The following is a 19,979-nucleotide window of genomic DNA, read 5'->3' as shown; positions in this document are numbered from 1 at the left end:
AGGTTGATGGTCAGAGCCTGCCTGCTGCATGTGTGCACGTGTCAGAGCTCATGCTTGTTGTATGTCTCAACACGTCGTCTTCACATAATCCCACAAGTTCACCCCTTTTCCACCTTTAACTTTTCCACCCTCCCTTTGTGTGTTATTCTCTTCTTTTATCTTTACTCTCTGATCCCTTCTACCTCCTCTCTGACAGTTACCTGCTTTGCATTTCTCTCCCCTGTTAACCACACAGTAAGATTTACTAAGTGTTAATATAATAAGGTGAGCCTGTCTAATGAGGTTTGGATATGCTGGTCATAACAGAAATCACAATAAAAGATAATTAAATGAAATAACATCAATACAACCAGAGTTCCTGTTCAGGTTTTGTGCAAATATTTAGAAAGTCCTGACAGCTCCCACAATATCAATACTAAAAAGGTGCTATGTTTAAACAATACAAAACAGTGCAATATAAGCGGAATACAAAAGTATCATGATACCAGTCCTGGACTTTATTTTGCTTTTGTTCTCTGACCTCTTCTGCCCCCTGATCTACTCGCTCTTAGACCCTCTCCTGTTTCATTCTTACACCTGTTCCCTCTCTTTCTCTTGCTCTTGTTCTATTTAAACCCCAGCGACAGATTCACTTATAATCAGATCCTCGCCATTTTCCCTGACAGAACACTCAGGCTTAGGTTATGTCGTTATTTGGGCTCTGTCTATTTTTGATCTGTTGTACGCATATGTACTTCTATTGATTGTAGCCGATCGTTGCCTGATCTGTTCTGTATGTTCGCATATTTTGGTTATTTGTTAATATCTGTTCCCGATCTGCTCCATCTATGCACACGCTTTGTTTGGATTGATTTTGGACCTGTTCTGAATCTCTCTGTGCATGTTTTGGTTTCCTTATTACACCTGTTCCTGACCTGCTCTGTTTTGTTGCATGCACATTTAGTTTTTCATGTACTGCTGAGTTTGTTTGCACATCTTTCCTATGTCTTTCACCGGTGTACACCCATTTTTAGCTTCCTACCTCATCCTTGCTTAATTGTTGTATTCTTGGTTTTGTTTACTTGCATTATATTTCTTACCACAGCTCTTATTTATCCCACAGCTCATGTACATCCCTTGTTAATATTTTTCCTCTACTGACAGCCCCCTGCTATGATTAGGCCTTCTATTTTACGGCAGACCTGCCGTTGTGTCAATTGGGTTTATCTATTCACCAAATGCGACAAAAGTTGCAGTGTGAGTTTAACTCAAAATGGATGGATGAATGCTTTTTATTTGGTAACAATAGGCAGAATGTGCAAACAAAACAACATAAATCTAAAATGTAGCACTAAAATCATATCCAACGTCTCTGATACCTTTCATTTAAAATTGTACACTCCTGGACTTCCTTGCTGCAAAGGCATCTACGGTTTCATCAAAATAACCTCAAGGCTTGCATGGTCTTTACATGACAATATCAATAAGACTTGTTGAGGTAGGAACAGCTACCTGAGATGCGCACCGATAACTCATTACATCTCTCTCTTACACAGTGCGCAGTGCAGGACAGGTTCAGGGCCAGGTCAATCAAATAATGAGAAGGGGGTTGTTTATTTTTTCTTTGTTTGTTCATTTATTCTCAAGAACTCTTTCTTGAAATGAGGAAATTATATTTAATGCAAATTATTATTTTATTTTATTTTTGTTTTGAAGGCCTGCAGCACCCCGTTGAGCAGGTGGAACCCTAGGCGACCGCCTGTATGGCCTATGCCAAGAGTTGGCATAGTGTACATTCATCCCTCTCGTCTCATGACCTTTTTCCTTCTTCATCTCCTTTGCTGTCTTTCTTCCTCCCCTGCTCCCTTCATCTTCCCACCTCCCTTTCACATCTTTCCTCCTCCTGTTTCTCTCATCACTGTTCCTCTCATCCCAGAGGAGATGCTGAACAGTGGATTTACAGTAATGCAGGACGGTAAAGAGAAAACAAGGCTTTAAAAAGAAACACTGCCATGGCTTATATTACCACCAACTCCTCTCTACTAGCCAGCTCTGCCCACAGTGCCTATCTTTCTGTGTTACACTAATGTGGCTGGAAATATATGACTCATACCAAAAGATCTGCACAAACAGTTTAAGCACAAACTTAGCTTTAGCCAAATATCTCAAAATGGAATTTGCTCACGGAGGTTTTCAAGGATTTTCACACCCTCCTCTCCTAAATCTGTGTGGGATGGACTTAGTACAACTATGTTTCTAGCCATTAGTCCTCCCACCCTTTGGCTGTATCCTTTTTTAGTACAAAAGGATTTTCTGACAAATCTCCATGGATTGTAGCAACACTTACCGCACTAGTTCTGGACAACAGCTGCTTCAGTTTGTGCTTCAGTGTGCTTAAAAGTCTGCCTGTAAAAACTGGTAATGTCACACAATCTGCTGGGGAATACGATACCAAACACCACTGGAGGTCCATTAGTTATGGACACTGACTGTGTCTGTTAAGGCAGAGTTCAGCATCTTATGTGTTGGAAAAATTGGACACTGTACTGAAGATTAATTTCCTGGTTATCCCTGCCTTTATTCTGTTCTTTCTATGTACAGTAGTTAAAAATGTTCTACTTTGCTGTGTCATGAAGGACAACTTCAACTCACTTTCATGCTTTTGTTCAGAAGTAATGGAATTTGAGACACTATGGGGTTTTGGCTGCACTGACATCCAGGTTTCACAGTTATTACGCTGTGTTGTTCCTCATAAAGTATCAACATTAGTCTAAGGCAAACATGGAACCACCGACTCATTAGTCACCGGTCAGCATACCGTACAGTAGAGCTGGCAATGTAAACTAAGTTTAACTGGTTCAGAAGCACAGTGTTTGACATCACTTTTTATAGCTGCCTAATTAGCTTACTTATTTGTCTGTCTTTCTCTGAAAAGTTCTAGTTTACGTCAAGCACGGACCAAAATGAACTGCCAAATACTGTGGATGATAAAAGTCATAGGTGTCAAAATTGCTATTTTTCCTGCCTTTAATCACTTGGCTCCCTCCTGGAAAATGCTCTGTAGAAATCAGCTGAGCTGCTAAAATAAGTTGCAGAATTTGCTGTTGTCACTCATGCTCAACATTTGTTTTTATGAGTGTAGTGACATTTCTTTGCTCCAATACTGATCATACCCACCATTACTGTATATGTGACTCTGCTGTTCTTATTTGCCCATAACTGAGCTCGAAGCTTCTTAATATGCACAGCAGGGAAATGTTTGCAATTTCACTCTTTTATGATCTTCCTTGATTTGGAGGTGTGTGTGATGTATGAGTTTAGTCATTTGATTTCCTGTGTTTGTGATGTTGCATTATGTGTGGGTTCTTTGTGTCTGTTTTCCAACCCCTCAGCATGTTTGCAAGACAGGTTTGTGGATTTCCTTTTGTGTAAATCTTTGTTCTTGCTTCACATAAACATGAAGAAAAAAGCTGCACTGGTTCAACACTGTATAATTAGATTACAAGGGAGAGAAAAAAGCTTAGCTTTAGTGTGAAATAGGTCAGAGGTCATATTATTGATCTGTGGCTAATTTCATTACACTGTGTGCTATGTACACATACATATGAGCAGACACTGGGTCTGCACTAGTCAAACCTTTACGATTGTCGTTGTGGGAAAGCCTCATAATTACAGCTTTGTTCATTCTTATATTGACTTTAATTAAAGGATTAAAGGATTACATGCTCTTTCAAATTCTTCAACCTCTTGGGCTTTAAAGCACTTAAAAAACTAACTGAATAATGATAAAACTGCATTGTCATCAAGCTAAACAACACAGCCCTGTTTTTTCTGCCTCTTGTTGACATTTTTGAGATAATACAGCTTTCACTCAACAGCATCGGTTTCTAATGTACCAGGACAGATCAGCCACTCTGACCTTGGAAAGAAAAAAGAAGTGTGTGAAAGAGGTGCAGAGAAGAAAGCAACTTTGCTGGTGGAAAAGCATTGTAGGAGAAGAGAGGAGACAGGTGCTTTGTTACAGATGAGATGGAGCTGTGACATAAAGAGGGAGAAAGAGGAGAGGATTATGTTGTCACAAGCTTCTTGTTTCATATGTATCATCTGTTTTTGTCCTTTTTAGTTAATGCTGTTTGAGATAGCTGTTTTTTTCTAATGTCAAACTAAAATCAAAGTGACGTATGATATTACACACATTTTTCCTGTAGTGACAGTTTGCCATGAAAATGTTTGCATTTTGATTCAGGCTGACAGTGTCAGTAATGTCATGCAGTTTCTGTGTATATATCTAGCTGCAGATCAGTCAGGGTGCACGTGCTGACCTGTCCACCAAAAGCACCTACTGTGAGCATGTGAGTATCTTAACTGGACTCTGAAGCAATAGAAGAAGGAGAAGTGCTCTATGTTTCATGTTTCCTTTTACATCATGTGGATGGCCACTGGCGGTGTGTCACTTACCTGAGGAAGAGATGGCACCAAGCTGCACTATGGGAGAAGGCAGTTGACTGACAACAAGTCTGAACCATGGGGCCCCCACCTTGGTGCCAGATTCTGCAGAATACCTTCAGAGATCTAGGGGTTAGCACAGATTTGGTGGCAAAAGGGGACCTACTCAATTTTAGGCAGGTGGTCATAATGTTATGGCTAATCGGTGTATGTGAGTGTAACGATTGTAGTTTGTTTAAAACCTTAAATCGTGCGGCAGCTTCAACCAACACTACGGCTCCACTCCATCTTGTTATAAAATGTCCTTAACACAGGGGTGAGTGTGTAGAGATGAGTCAAAACTTGAAGCTACTTTTTTGTCTTTTGGAAATCTGTGTTTAGTTTTTACTTGAGCTGAGAAGCTATCAAATGTACAATGTTAGAGAGCAGCCCAAATTGCTTATTTCAAACATTAACTCTGTGTGGCCTTTTTGAAAAAGCATCATGTTTCTACATGGAAAATAACTTCAAGCCATAACTTTATTATACTTCCAATTTCATAATGTAAAAAGTAAAGACTTTCAGCACCAAAGCCACTGATTGTCTGTCAGGCTTTATTTAGCTCCCAGCACTCCCCTCAGGTCAATTTTTACATCCATCATAAAAGTGATGCTGCAGTTACCATTTTCACCCTCTCTCCCATTATCATTGTCTACAGACAATAAATCCTGCTGTGGACTGCTGAGTACTGCATCTCATTATAGGCATCATGTCACACTGTGTGCCCCCATTACTTCTTGTTCCCATCGCAGCAGAGTCAGGTCGCAATTCATTTTCACATAAAAATGTCTCATCAGGAAGGAAGTTGTACACCAGCCAAGATCACATAACCCATGGTATACATTGGTTATTGCTGAGTAGCCTTAATCAGTAAACCCTCACACAAAATTTACTGTGTTGAGGTCTGTAATAAATATCTGTAATAAATAGATCCATCACAACAGTTGCTCTCAGGTTTGCAGGTTTAATTCCCAGCATTGCCAACATGTGTGTGGACGCTCCGCAAAGAAGGCATTTACCATATTGTCTTGCTCATAATCGTACCCTTTTTTTTAAAATTATGTCCTGCAGTAATGGGCTAGTTTTCCCACAGGGGTCTCTAGGGATCTTTCTCACAGTCAAATGAATATCAATGAAGGAAGAAAGACCTTAAGTTTCCAGAAAAGTGTTAGCAGTCGCTGAATTCAAACCTAAACTTAAGCCCATTTTATATAGAAACATAATGTTTCCCCGATATTACTGATAACAAAAGAAAAAGAAGCAATTATACTCTACACTGTAATCTACACTTAAAGGGCAACATCACCATTTTTCAAACATACATTAATGCTTTTAAACCTTCCTCTGACTTACATATACTAGGATGTTTCTCTGTCTCGCTAAAAAACTCTTTCAGATGTGATCACCGAGAGGAGTTTTTCATCATTAGGAGTTCAGATGATGTCACTTGGAGCTCTGGGAAAGCAGGTTGACCATGATTGCAACCAAGTATGAGCAACGAGATGACATAATGTGAATTGAAGATTCCTCCAAATGATGTCAGCTGGAGGCATTTTCCAGCTAGAAGTAGAGAGATGTTTTAATATAGGGAAGTCAGAGGTTTAATGACATTTATTTACATGTACTTCCCAAACTGGAACCTAAAGAGCCAGTTTAAATATCAGTGAAGGCGTCCTTTAAAAAGATACATTAAGTCCCCAAAGTCTAAATCTGGAAGTCATTTAAAAAATGTCATCCAATTGAATTTAAGACATCACTAACAAAGTAATGAATTTTCCGTGTTTTATCATTTATCTTTGCTGTCAACTACAGGTAGACGTTTACATACAGCAATGACATTCAGTCCTGCAGCATTTCAAAGCATAATTCTTCTTAATGCACTCAATATGTAATGATGCTGAGGTAAATGAACTGCTGCTGATCATCTACTGTGAATCTCCTCGTTAACGTCGCTCACCACTTGAGGCGAGATGCTCTCAGGATAAAATATGATAGAAAACGTGTCATTAAGAATGAAATTCTTAACGCGTTGAATGTTCCAATAAATGTTATTAAGTCTAGCAAATTTCTTGTATAGTGCAACACAAGCACATTATGCACATCTGGGGGGCAACAGACAGTTAATGTGAAGATGGGACTAGCAAACAGCAACCGATCACCTCTAGCTAAAGTAAAATTAGGAACAGACACCCTAATTAGGTTGTGGGTAACTTATTTTTGAACTTGCATCTCATGCATTAACACACTGGAAGCTTTGTGTAATGGCTATTGGTGAACAGGTCCTTGTGACTGTTATGTGAAAGATAAGGCATCCCACTGCATTATGACGCAGGCTCATTGAAGCTATAATAATACATAATCCTTTAAATTGATTATAAAGGATTTAATAATGCATTATGGATATTCTATGGGCCTGGATATTATCTGGCAGACAAAGCAGAGCTGTTTGGATTATTTAGTTCACACTGAGGTAGAAAGGACTTCTGCTCGAGATTTGATATCTTTTTGTCATTTCAGTAAGTAAATTAATTAAGACTCTGTTAGCGCTGCAGAAACTTGGCAGTAAAATTAGTAACTTTTCCTGTACTTTGTAATTTTCTTATCCTTTTGGCTGATGCTGTGAGTTCAGGGTCACCGCAGCAGATCATTTCTCTGCATGTTGATTTGGCACAGTTTTTACGCCGGATGCCCTTCCGTCCTCAATTTCTACCGGGCTTGGTACCAGCACTGCACAGCTAGGGATCTGTACACTTATACATATACTTCCTAATTTACGTAATCTTTCAAGATACAGTGACTATAGAAAAGACACAAACACAGAGAAAACTCCGGTTCGCTCACATAATTATCTCCAAGCATTTTCTACAGAAACAGACGAATAAAACACACACACGCAGAGTTGACAGTAGCTCTCTCCTTTTAGCAACCCCAGTGTTGTCTGCTGAAATTGGCTGAACATAACTGAGCACTAAAGAGCCTACAAGCCTGCTCAAATTAATTGGATTTGGCACTAAAATTGCTCTACTCCATAGGTGTGTATACACACAGCTTACTATAGAAATGTTTAAAATTAGTTTTACCAACAGCAACCTTAAATTTAAATCAGAACCAGTCTTTTGCTGTTCCCGTTGCTTTGTTCTGGTTGACAGAATACGCACATTAAATCTGCATAAGAAATAATGTGCCAAATACAGTATGTGTGAGAGAAAAAAAATGTTTTCTTCTAAAATTTTCTTTACTTTTGGGCAAATTAACCTTTTAATATACATACAATTAAGATTTCAAATGCTTTTCAAAGCAGATTTTGCATATTACTCTATTCTTGTAACAAAAAAGGAAATGAACAAATAAAGACTTTGTACCTCTGTGGTCATCAGTTAGGGAGACAGTAGTGTAAACTGTGCGTTTGTGTGTGTGTGTGTGTGTGTGTGTGTGTGTGTGTGTGTGCTGAGGCTTTCTTGTCCTTTATCTGTTGGTTTAACCTTGAACACACACACAGCAGTGCAGCTAAAGAAGCAGGTTTTAGAGGATGTCCAGACTTACAATAGGTGATGGCTGTGTGTGTGTGTGTGTGTGTGTGTGTGTGTGTGTGTGTGTGTGTGTGCACATGTTTGTAGTTTCTAAACAAAAAACAGCAGGAATACAAAGACTGACAGATGTGCTCTATTGCCATTTCTTACAAAGCACTTCACACCTTGAAATTACGATCCATGCCACCAATTACAGACTGTTTCAAGATAAAGGTTTTATATGCGTCTTCATATATTTAATCTAACAGTTTGAGAGAACAGTAGGCACAGTAAGCTGTGCGTGCATACAGTCCATGACTGACGTGTGAGTGTTTCCTTAGGTGGCAGAGTTTGTTGAGTCATGAAATTTAGTAATGTTCCCCTCCACCTTCTCTACTACACTATTTAATTAGGCCAATCAGACGTCGTCATTACAGTTAATTAGAAATGATGATACTATAAAATCTATGTGGAGGAAGTTGTGAGGCCAAGTTATTAACAGTCAGTGAAGGGAGAAGGACAAAGAATATATAATCGATTTTTTCCATTAGCAGTTTGGATGCAACTTTTAGTTGCAGACAGTGGTTTATTTTGTGTTGTGATTTAAACAACACATTTGTTTCTGCTGCTACTGTATGACTACATCAAATTAAGCTTTTATTTGCTCAGATTATATATGTTCTTTATGCTGTTGGGGGCCTGGTGGTTCAATGGGAAGAGCATCGAGTTGGAATGCAGAAGGCTGTGGGATTGAATCAAACCCCACCAGGTGTCATGTCCCTGCAGTTGTGGAGAAAAATCATCATTGAATTTTTTAAATAAGCTCTAACTAATGACAGGCTGGATACTAACTTGTTTGTAACTTGCAAAGAGCCCGGGTCAAGTTGTATTTAAATCCGTCTTTTGTTCTGCATTTGGACCAAAGTATTCCTATTGAGGATGGGGGATACATACAATTATCAATCATCACCCAAACATGTATGATATCTGTGCTAAGCTAAAATCGGCTAATGGTGAGTTCATTTAGGGAATTATGCTTTTTTTTTTTAATATATTTGTTGCGATTTTGAATTTTGTACATAAAATGACCACTGTCTTGCTCAGAAAGACCATCACCACTTTTCAGAGGGTTTTTTTCTAGAGCACGTCCTCCTATTTGTAGTTTACTGTTGCCTAAAGAGGAAGGACAATGAAAACACTCACAACGTTCTCACACTATAAAATAACAAGTAACACACTGAAACATCTTCAAGACAAATCCTCCATATCTGCAAATTATGATGAACCAATTTTTACCAATTCTGTAGATCAGTTTCAGCCTATCAGCTGAATTGTTCCAGGGGGCTCAAAGTGATGTGTCTGTTTAGGCTGGTGGATTACTTACAGGTGTGTGTGTGTTTGTGTGTGTGTGTGTGTGAGGACAAGGTGTAAATATTTAAAGAATTGTGTATCATCTGTCTCTCTGCCCCTCTACATCTGACTCCCATCCCGTCATGCATAACAAATGTAAAGCCGTATTATGCATGTTGGTGTAAACACACACACACCCATACTAACACATTCATCACATACCACACCCCAAAACAATCATAAGTCACACTTTTTAATGATCCAGCATTTTCCTCACACACTTCTGCTTCCTTCTCTAACTTAAAAAAAATCCTTCTATTCTTCTCTGCAGCTGAGCCTCTCCCTCTGATGGACCTGTGTCGACGTGCAGCCCGCCTAGCGATGGGCCGGGAGCGGCTTCAGGAGATTGAGAGACTCCCTCTGCCACAGTCCCTCAAAAATTACCTCCAATACCAGTGACCGGAAGAGTCAACTGGGGCTGCAAGTACATAAACCAGACCACCAGAAAGTCGAAGGCTGGATGGATGGAAGAATGTTCATCCAGAGAGTGCACGAGCTCAACAAAAGAGGTATTTGTTACAAGGACTGATAGAAAGATGGTGACTGACAAAGGAGGTCAAAGCTTTCAAATTAAAGGAGAGGACTGCACCAGCTTCTTTTGGAATTCAAGCTGCTTTTTCGTTCGTTGTGGAATTGAAATAAATTATTGATGATGGCATCCCATCAGTGTTTCACTCATCCTGAAAGAAAGTCCATCCTGTGACGGCACTCGGTGGTGAATTGGTAAAAGACGGTGGTAAGACAACTACCACCACCTGGTGATGAGAATAAAAACTGCACTGAGAAAGCACACTAATCCTACAGGACCGTATCCCTGTATCCCTTTCTGACATACAGTCAGTGACTAGATCACTGCTGTTGGATCCTCGGGGATCGTATTCATGGTTTCTACAGGGACAAAGGTGACAAGATGCTGAATCCAGATACCCTTGAAGATTTTAGCACCAATGTTGCTTTCTCTGATGACTGGGGGGCACCACCAAAAGATCATCTACAACCTCAATTCAAAAATAGTTGGGATGGAAAAACAGAATGCAATGATTTCAAATCTCATCAACCCATATTTTATTCATAATAGAACATAAACAACTTATCAAATGTTGAAACTGAAACATTTTACCATATCATGAAATAAGTATTGGCACATATTTGAGTTTGATAGCAGCAACACATCTCCAAAAAGTTGGAACAGGGTGATGTTTACCATTGTGTAGCATCACATTTTCTTTTAACAACTGTCTGTAAATGTCTGGGAAGTGAGGAGATCACCTACTGGAGTTTTAGGAGAGGAATGTTGTCCCATTCCTGTCTGATGCAGGATTCTAGCTGTTCAACAGTCCTGGGCCTTTGTTGCTGGAGTTTTTGTTTTATGATGCACCAAATGTTTTCTATCGTCCCAACTTTTGTTAAATTGGGGTTGTAGATAACATCAAAACATGGCTGCAGGGTTTGTTTAAATGGTCCTGTAGACTTGCGTTGAAAGTTAGGCCCTTTTCATACATGCATCTTCATCTGTCTGATAAAGTAAACTAACAGCTAATGCAGGTGTGAAAAAAAAGGTAGCTTTAGACTGTTGATAGATTTAAACATTTCATTTGCATTACAGTCTTAGTGAGTTGTAATGTACTGGACATTCTAATTTAATAACTTTAATTTGCAAATTTTCCAATTTGATTTAAAAAAAACTCTTACAGCCCTTTAAGTCTTCAAAATTTATTATTTAAAAAGAACTTAGTTTTTCTCAGACTTGAACACATTTATTCTAAATCCTTATTGGTGGATGAACTTATGCAGTGTCACCTATTTCTAAGTAAGCCAAGAAAAAGAAACGCAGTGCAGTCTTCATGTGGCTCAGCAGCTGCATGTGTTAAAAGGGGCTTCACTACATACACAGGACAAAACCACAAAACACTAAAAGGTGTATTCCATCAGTCCTGACCAAAGTATCCCATCTCAAGCTACAGAGTGTCTGTAGGAGCTTTAGGTTGTGGCCTGCTGCAGTCAAACTAGGTCTAACACGCTGTTGGCAGTAAGAGGAACCTCACCTGCTGTTGTTTGTAGCCCCCTGCGGTAGCTGTCTGCCCCCTACACAATTCACAGGTCTATGATGAAGGCTGCAGTGAGACATAGGAACATTACTGCTGCTGAGGCTGCCAACATAGCATGTGTCTTTATGGCTTAACAAAGGATTCAGATGACCAATCTCTCTCTCTCTCTCTCTCTCTCTCTCTCTCTCTCTCTCTCTCTCTCTCTCTCTCTATCACACTATCACTCTCTCACATACACTCACACACACACACACACACAAACACACACACTGTAGACCAATCATGTTTGTTTTCTTTCCAAAAAAGAGCTTGTCACTTTTTTACTTTAAAGTTTGTATTCTGCATTATTATTATTATTATTATGGTTGTTGTTGTTGTTGTTGTTGGTGTGAATGTCCAGTCAGAGAATGTTAGAATGATGATGACGATGATGATGATGGTGGTGATGTTTATTTAATGTAAACAAGTTGCTTTTAATTGATTATTGATGGTTACATTCAGGTAAATTTAGTACAAAGATGCTAGTGATGATGGGAGAAATAAATAATGACTTGTTTCTTCAAAGCTGCTTTTATTATTATTATTATTATTATTATTATTATTATTATTATTATTATTATTATTATATTTTTATTTTATTTTATTAGAGATGGTGGTGGTCTTGACCTCCTGTTTTCATCTGTTAGGATGTTCAGAAAAGGGCCTTTTCAGAGAAGTTGTAGAATGTATCGGCTGACAGTGGAGTTGGAATCTTAACAGATGTGAAATGTGAATAAAAGCCAACTGAATTTGACAAATGTCTGTAAAAAATCTTTTGTTTCTTGACTTTTTTTAGGAATTCTTATCCAAATATACATTTTAAAGGATTCCAAATACTTCTGGTTTTTACAAAAAAGATAAAAGCAGGAGCTACAGTAAGATGCAGGAGAGTCTAATGGTTCGGCTGGGGCTTACACTCGCTCAGCATCTGTAAATGTGTCTGAGAGAGTGTTTAATCCACCGAGGGAGGCCTTGACGAGGAAAATTGAGCCATAAAGTATTTGGCTGTAAGTTCTCCCAATTGTCAAGTGTGCAGTTTTCACTTCCCTAAGTAAACAGCTAATGCACTGCTCATCAGCTCCTGCAGCTTTAAATACCGCTCACACTCAGCCTGAGATACTGGTCCAAAGTCTAAAAGTAAAAACTGCGAGAATGCACATGTTAATGAGACTTTGTGCTGGTTGCAGGCATCGTACTGTGTAACCACTGCACACTGAAGGTTTAGACCTCCACTAAAAAAACATCAGGGCCAGCTCATCATTTCCCAAAACAGAGAAGACTAATGTTTGGGAAATCAATAGCAGACAGACGGTGTTATGGTTTGTCACAGTCCTGTCTGGGAAAGATCAAATCCAAATACGACCCAGTACACACACTTCTTTATGTACAAACACAGGTTGATCACAAACTGGTCACACATTTACAGGAACAGGCAAGAAGAATATGTGCAGGACACCGAAGCTCAACTCTGATGAGGCTGCGCATGAGAGCAAAAGTGATTTGCAGGATAGTTTTAAGTATGACAACAGATGGCAATAAAGCCACAATATTGAAGGTGAAGTCAGACTGGATTTCTGCTCTAAATAGTGCTTTAGTCTAAATGACATGAGCAAGGCTTAAAAAAACCCTGAAGGTTTTACAACTTTCATATAAATCCATTGTGGGTAGGAAGGTATTGGTAAATGCCAGTGAAGATGACCTTGTAGCATTTAGTAATGGTGACTGGTCAATTCCACTCCAGTATATGTAACTATTTGACTGCTATCAATTACATTTCAGGTCTCTTTGTGCAGCAAACCCTACATTTACATATGATTATTATATTATTACTAGTTGGAGTATCACCTGCCTTTGGACACAACTCTACAACAGCTCATTTCTGTTTATTCTTAACTAAAATACATGTATTATTACATTCTCAGAGCAAACAGCAGCAATCCTGAAAGAAATGTAAAAAATAAAAACACTGACCCGTTGTTGAGCTGATCGATGTTACACAGCCTCTTATCAAACTGTCAAAAAGAAAGGAAAAAACTGTTATTATACACATACTGTTGGATATTTCACTATGAATGTAAGATCTCTTCACAACTGAGGAAAACATTCCATGACTACATTAATCTTGAGTTCGTGATTAAATTAATGTTTAAGATTGTACGATACAAGAACTAACTAAAGTGCTAAAATTTAACCGTTTTATTTTTTTACAGATCCGACAATTTAACTAAATTTCAGCCATTAAACTTCTCTTTGCACACGTTTCCCATGTCAGATCAGGGGGAACGGGTCTGACAAAGCAATCACACTAACAATCAAGTCATGCAGCGACTGGCCATTTGTGTTGGTCGAAATGTTTATTGACTGCTGGGGCCCTCTGCTGCGCTGAGCTTCTCTCCTCCCCTCTGGTATTATAATATATTATATGAATAAAATTTACACACACATTTCTGTCCTGGGTTTGGCAGTGGTGACGAAGGCCATGAAATACAAAGAAAAAAGTGTTTCTGATGAACATATGATTTAGAGAAATAACTGAAGAAACAGCAGTGATGCTCATGAGTATTTTGCCTTTAACACAAAAAGTGACTCATTGAACTAATGTGCTGAGAGAAACAAACATTACGAGTTGCCAGCGTGGCTGAGTGAGCCAATCCACTCGTCGGCTAAAACTGTTATGACTGTGACCATCTGTGACAGCTTGAGTTGTTTTGGCTCAAACTGCTGCTACATCTACAGCACAATACCTTCAGTGAGCAAATGCAAAATTACAGTTTGCACATGTGAGTGCAAACACGCATCATTATTTAATAATAATCACTGAAACCCCTCAACCTTGTAACCTAAAGAAATAAGTATAAATAACTAATAATGAAATATACACACTTTATTAGATACACCTGTACAATCTAATGCAACAAGTCACTATAACCTCAAAAATAGTGGTCAGTAAAACTCTCTCACACCTCTTTAACCCAACTGCAAACTCGTGTGCTTTTCCGGTGGAAATACAGAAACCACCGCCTGTGAGTACGTACTTCTAAAATGACTGAGCTCTTGACTTGTGCCACTTGTAACCACAGTCACGATGTGTGACTGTCAAACTTTAGATTTAAGTAAAGTTCACACTGTCTTCAAAAGTTGAAACTATGATTGTCAAAAAAAAAAAAAAAAAAAAACATGAAGCAAAAGAAATAGGAAATAAGATGAAACACAGTAGCTACACACCCAAAACCAGACACATGACATCCCACTTTTCCTCAGTTGCTTAGGTGCGTTTAAAAACTGGGATCCACTTAAACTTCATGATCTCCTTCTTAGCACAGCAGAAACCTTCTCTAACACCTTTCAACTGATTTAACACAGTTTTTACATTTTTTCCACCCATAATTTTCAGTGGTTTCTTTTTATTTTTCTGTATCTTCAGTGTTCAGCTTTCTTCTGTTTGAACAATATTGATAAAAGAATGTGAATCTGATCATCAATCAATCATAATGGTAAAAACTTAACTTTAGCTAAATCCCAGTCATGTGTTTGCAGGATATTTGAAGGTGAACAGAGCAGCAGGTTGCAGAGCACTGAAGGCTTAAATATCCCACCCCATTATGTCTCATAGAAACTGGCCTCCTTCCAGTTTTCAGTCCACTATTTCCAAAACCTTATTTATAGACATTATAGGTATTTATAACTTTGGTTGACCTGATGGAAAGTTAATCGCCACAGCTGTGTTGCAGCTGAACGTAGACTAATTGGAGTAAAAAACCTTTTAGAGAAATAAATGGAAGAAGAAGAAAGGAAAGAAGAAAAAAATAGACTGAATGAAGAGAGGAAAGTAAAAATCAACAAGCTAAGAAAAACACTTACTGCCCATTAAAAAGCTGAAAAAACTCAATAGCAATTAGTTAGATTCCCACCAGTCTGAGGTCCATTAGAGTGTTATTGAACATGTGGTGCTCATCAGTTAAAATGCTACTAATTAGCAGATTGTTTTTCTTCATCCTCGGGGAGCTGCAGTGCTGAGAGCTGAGCTGCAACACTTCATCTACACAAGCTACGTAGATGAGGTCAGTCACAATTAAAGGCTTGATGGGACTGGCTGGAAATCAACATATGCCACCTTATCAACACAAGGCTTTAAGTTAAATATCAATGGTGTAATGTAGACACATTGTACTATATATTATTTCAAGGTGGAAACAAAAGATGAGCTGAAAATGTATAATTTAATTTCTATTTCCCACAGCTGCAGTGGACGTTGTTATTCCTTAACAGTTAGTTCTTTCTGTATTGCTCTCTCCATCCCGTCACCAGCAGATGTCAGTGATGCTCCACAGGGACCCTGCTGAATGTTTAGAGACAATAATATCATTAAGCACTTCCCACTCCTAAATAATAGTTTTAAGGAATGTTGATACATATTTTAATTTCGTTTGAGTATTTTTTTTCCACTTCTTAAAACCAGGTCTTCACTAAGGATCATAAAATTTTAATTAATTTAAATGAGTATTCAAAGTAGGTTTTCTCCAAATTCTTTCTGCAGCTTCATTTTAATGTTTTATTACATTTGATTGCAGTTTCTGTGTGAACTGACCATCTTTGGTTTTACCCACACAGCACCCAATAAATTACACTCACCCACAGTGGATCATGAATTATCTTTTATGGCTGGATTCACCACATTTTTACAAAATGTTACATCATTGAATGCAATATCTCAGTGTGCACTTTTGGTCCCCACATTGACTGTTTTTTAAGCCAATGAAGTAATATGAATATTGCATGAGTTTATATTAGCCTAGTTTGAAGGATTTGAGATCTACTGTACATGGAGAAAGAGAAACATTCCAGAATCCCAAGAAAATCCTTAGTTGACAGAAAAATGTCTTACTTTCTACATGCAAAGTGTGTAAACTTACTAGATTTACATTTACATTTACATTTAGTCATTTAGCAGACGCTTTTATCCAAAGCGACTTACAAGTGAGGTACAAGGCAAGCAAAAATCTAAGTCAAGGAGAAAACATCAAAGCAAGGTCTTATCAGAAAAGTGTTCACAGTTCACGAGATACAAGTGCAAGAGAGCAGAAAGGTTTTTTTTTTTGTTTTTTTTATATTAAAGTTTTAAGTGCATAGGAAGATGCGGTCTGTATAACTCCTTCAGACCTTAGACGTTTAATGTCTAATACATATACTGTAGCCTGATGTTCAGTGGTTGACCTTTAATAAATTACAAAGATTTGCTTCAGAAGCCTTATTGTAATTTAGGTTCAACTGATGCTGAGCTCCAAAAACCACTTACTTTGTCCTAAAACAGGTGCTGTGACAAACACTATGGTTTTAAACATGCATTGTTCATAAACTGCAGTGAAAATCCAATTAGACATCAGACCCTTTTCAGCCCAGAAATTTAAACAGCGAACAAACAGAGTGACTCACACCCCCTCGGTCTAAGCTTGTTATATAAACAAATGAAACAGCAGTCACCCTGCTTCAACATGTGATGAATTCAAGCAGCTTTCTAACATCTACTGTGACAGATTATTAATTATGTAATTCAGTCTCTCACTGTGCCAACACACACACACACACACACATAATGAGTAGTACAGCAACAGAAAAGAGAGCAGAGTAGAGTCTAAAACAAGTCTTTATTGGTCAATATACAGAAAAGAGTGGGATGACCACTAAAGAGAGAGAAATCCCCACCATATTTTGTTTACAAAAAGAAAAAGAAACTGATATATAAAATAACTGTCTTGAACATTTTTACAGGGTTTGTTTTTTATATGCAAAAGAATCTTTTTTGTTTCCTCTTTAATCTTTCAGAAGCACAATATGACAAAGGGGAACGAGGGAAACAAGGCAGTTTTTTCACAATGATGACATCACAATCACAGGTGCTTAAAGGCCAACAGAGGGAGGGAAAGGTGAGCAGGTTAGAGAGCTCGCTGTCCGGACATGATCGGGTGAGCGGCCATTTCCCTGAGGGGAAATGGGAATGTTAAAGGAAGTTTCTTTAAGCTCATTTGCATGTAGACAAACTCATTAGGTTACATTTTGTCTGAACTTATTACTTAATTCATTTTAACAAGGATACAAGATGGAATCAATGTCAGTGAGGTTTACCACATCTCCTTGTAGTTTTGCTGAAGACAGTGGATTTGATTAACGGTAAAATAAACAGGACACCCCCACTGATTTTGCACATTAATCGTCTACTCATTCAATGAAAACAGCTGTGTAAAGTCATATGTGGCTGTTGATGTGTCAGGTCAAGAGCGGTGGAGTCCAAAAAGATCTGAGTCCAATCTGACAAAGATAGTTCAAACTGGTCTATGCTATTAATTTAGTCCTAATCTTTGCTCTCATATCAGTGTAACACAGAATCAAACGACTAACCAATAAGAACCATATTTCCATGGGTCAGTGTTAATGCTGGAGAAAACAGAGCTGAGCTATTTGATGTTGATGTTCAGTCGGCCATGTTTCTTTGATTGAAAATAACTTAATTCACCTAGAAATTCATTGCAAATAAAAAACTAGTTATGATCCTGAAATTCAGCATGAAATTCAGCATATCTCAGCCTCGGCTGATGGATTTCGACCCTTTTTAACACCTCTATCTCATACTGTAAGACCAAATCTTCATAGAAGTGCAGTGCTAAATTGCTGTGGTACATCTGTGTACTGCTCTTTTAAAACTGGGCCCATAATTGCATAGAGGGCTCCCTTTTCCATGGAAAACATGAAACGTAAGTAACATCTGTGTATGATTTCAGCGGCTGATAAGTAGGCCACAGTAAATGTCTGTGTGTGTGTGTGTGTGTGTGTGTATAGATATATATATATGTGTGTGTTTGTGTGTGTGTCTGTGTGTGTGTTTGTTGTAGCATGATACATATTACAGTTCCTGTCACAATTCTTCTTTGTTTTGTGGATAATCAAGACACATTTAGAATTTTTCTGTAAGAGACAACAGTTCGCTTTTGTGTCCAGGCCACAGAATCACAGCACTGCCATGTGTTTTGAGAAAACTCAGCACTGATCACATAGAATTTAAAGAGAAAAAGTGTCTTGTTTGATTTAAATATGAGAACAAAGGATACACACTGGATGACTATACAATTATGTTTAACCTGGTCTATAGATAAAGGTAATTATATTCAACATTTATGCATATGGGTATATCTCCCTGTTAAATCTGTTAATAACTCACTCATCTTGCAGACAATTTCTTTAGAAAATAATCAGCACATAATTAATGTAATGACACATGTTGCACATTAGAAATGCTGGGATAGAAGGTCACATTGTTTTTATTTGTTTTATGTTTTTTATTTGTGTCTGCATATTTAAGATCTGGTTCATGATTGCTTCAGAGTGTGGGATTGAATTTATCAGTGAAACATAATGAGAAGACTGTGCTTGTTTGATATATTCTGCTTTGTGATGTGAATAATGATGTTCACACACACACAATGTTGAGACTGCAACTGATTCTGTAGCTCTGACTTTGTCCAGCAGAGGGAGATGTTCTGTTAGAAATCACAATGTGGGAAGATTCAAAGTGATGTTTCCACCAACGGACTGAAATCATTTTGTCAAAAATGTTGTTTTACTGTGTGTGTATGTTCCTGTAGTGAACATGTTTGCATTATGTGTGTGTGTGTGAAAAAGATAGACATAGAGGGTGCTTGTAGGTGTATGTGTGTGTGGTATGTGTGGTTAGTATTTCATGGAAGAACTGTCCCAAACAAGTTTTCCCGCCTGCTTCCGTCCTTTCACCCCTTCCTCCTCGTCGTCATCTTCATCACTGTTATCTGATTCAGCACTTGTCATTCCTCCCACATGTTCTTCATCCTCTGCTTCTTCCTCCTCTCTTTGTTCTGTTTCTTTTACATCTTCATCCAGTGCCCGAAGTCCTCTTATGTTCTGCAGAACAAAGTGGGTCCCACAAATCTAGTTCAAATGCTGTGTCAACGTGCAAAATGTATAGGATTTATTTTACTATATATTTACCATCATGCTCTTCTAGCCATCACAAAATCCATGTGAAAACAATGAAACTCTAAAAATAAGCCCCACATTACCTCCATGGGGTTGACAGTGATGTTAAGTGCAGAGTTGTCCCAGTCCACCTCAGGGTCTTTGACGTCGTCCTCATCCTCTCTCGATCCCTCTTGATGCGTGGCGTGGATCCTGTACACACCGATCACCACAATCACCACCAGGGCAGCGATACAAACCACAATAACTACTGTGGCTGCTGGAGGTGCTGCTCCTGCAGGGAAACAAAGGAAGCATCTCTTTTTAATATTCTATTATTTACCTGCTGAGTTTCCACACATCCAGTGCCTTTAAAATGTTTTCCCCTTAACGCCCCCAACATGAAAGTTTGGATGTTAATTTTTATTTTCAAACTGAATAATGGTTGATTTAATTTGGCTTTTTTGCCAAAAATCGATAGAAAAGACTTTCATGTCAAAGTGAAATACAAAGTAATTGACTTAAC

At 38.3% G+C, this 19,979-nt stretch overlaps 2 protein-coding genes across 3 annotated transcripts in view; one reads left to right on the top strand and one right to left on the bottom strand.

The window, feature by feature from the left end:
• The window catches only part of LOC137098385 (SPRY domain-containing SOCS box protein 4-like), a 67,794-nt gene extending 55,585 nt beyond the window's left edge, over positions 1-12,209 (top strand). For both annotated transcript variants that reach the window (XM_067474594.1, XM_067474593.1), the window contains exon 3: positions 9,655-12,209. In XM_067474594.1, the coding sequence (XP_067330695.1) occupies positions 9,655-9,782 (128 nt within the window). In that variant the 3' untranslated portion in view covers positions 9,783-12,209. The remainder of the gene's footprint in view (positions 1-9,654) is intronic.
• A 4,887-nt stretch (positions 12,210-17,096) lies between these two features.
• Positions 17,097-19,979, bottom strand: part of clstn2a (calsyntenin 2a) — a 145,316-nt gene continuing 142,433 nt past the window's right edge. Inside the window, exons 17-18 of the mRNA XM_067474837.1 lie at positions 19,558-19,748; positions 17,097-19,399 (exon numbers count right to left, since the gene is read on the bottom strand). Of these exons, the coding sequence (XP_067330938.1) occupies positions 19,193-19,399; positions 19,558-19,748 (398 nt within the window). The 3' untranslated portion in view covers positions 17,097-19,192. The remainder of the gene's footprint in view (positions 19,400-19,557; positions 19,749-19,979) is intronic.

Source organism: Channa argus, chromosome 14 (assembly GCF_033026475.1).
Source record: "Channa argus isolate prfri chromosome 14, Channa argus male v1.0, whole genome shotgun sequence".
Classification (NCBI taxonomy): Eukaryota; Metazoa; Chordata; class Actinopteri; order Anabantiformes; family Channidae; genus Channa; species Channa argus.
This window is presented reverse-complemented; position numbering and strand designations above follow the sequence as displayed.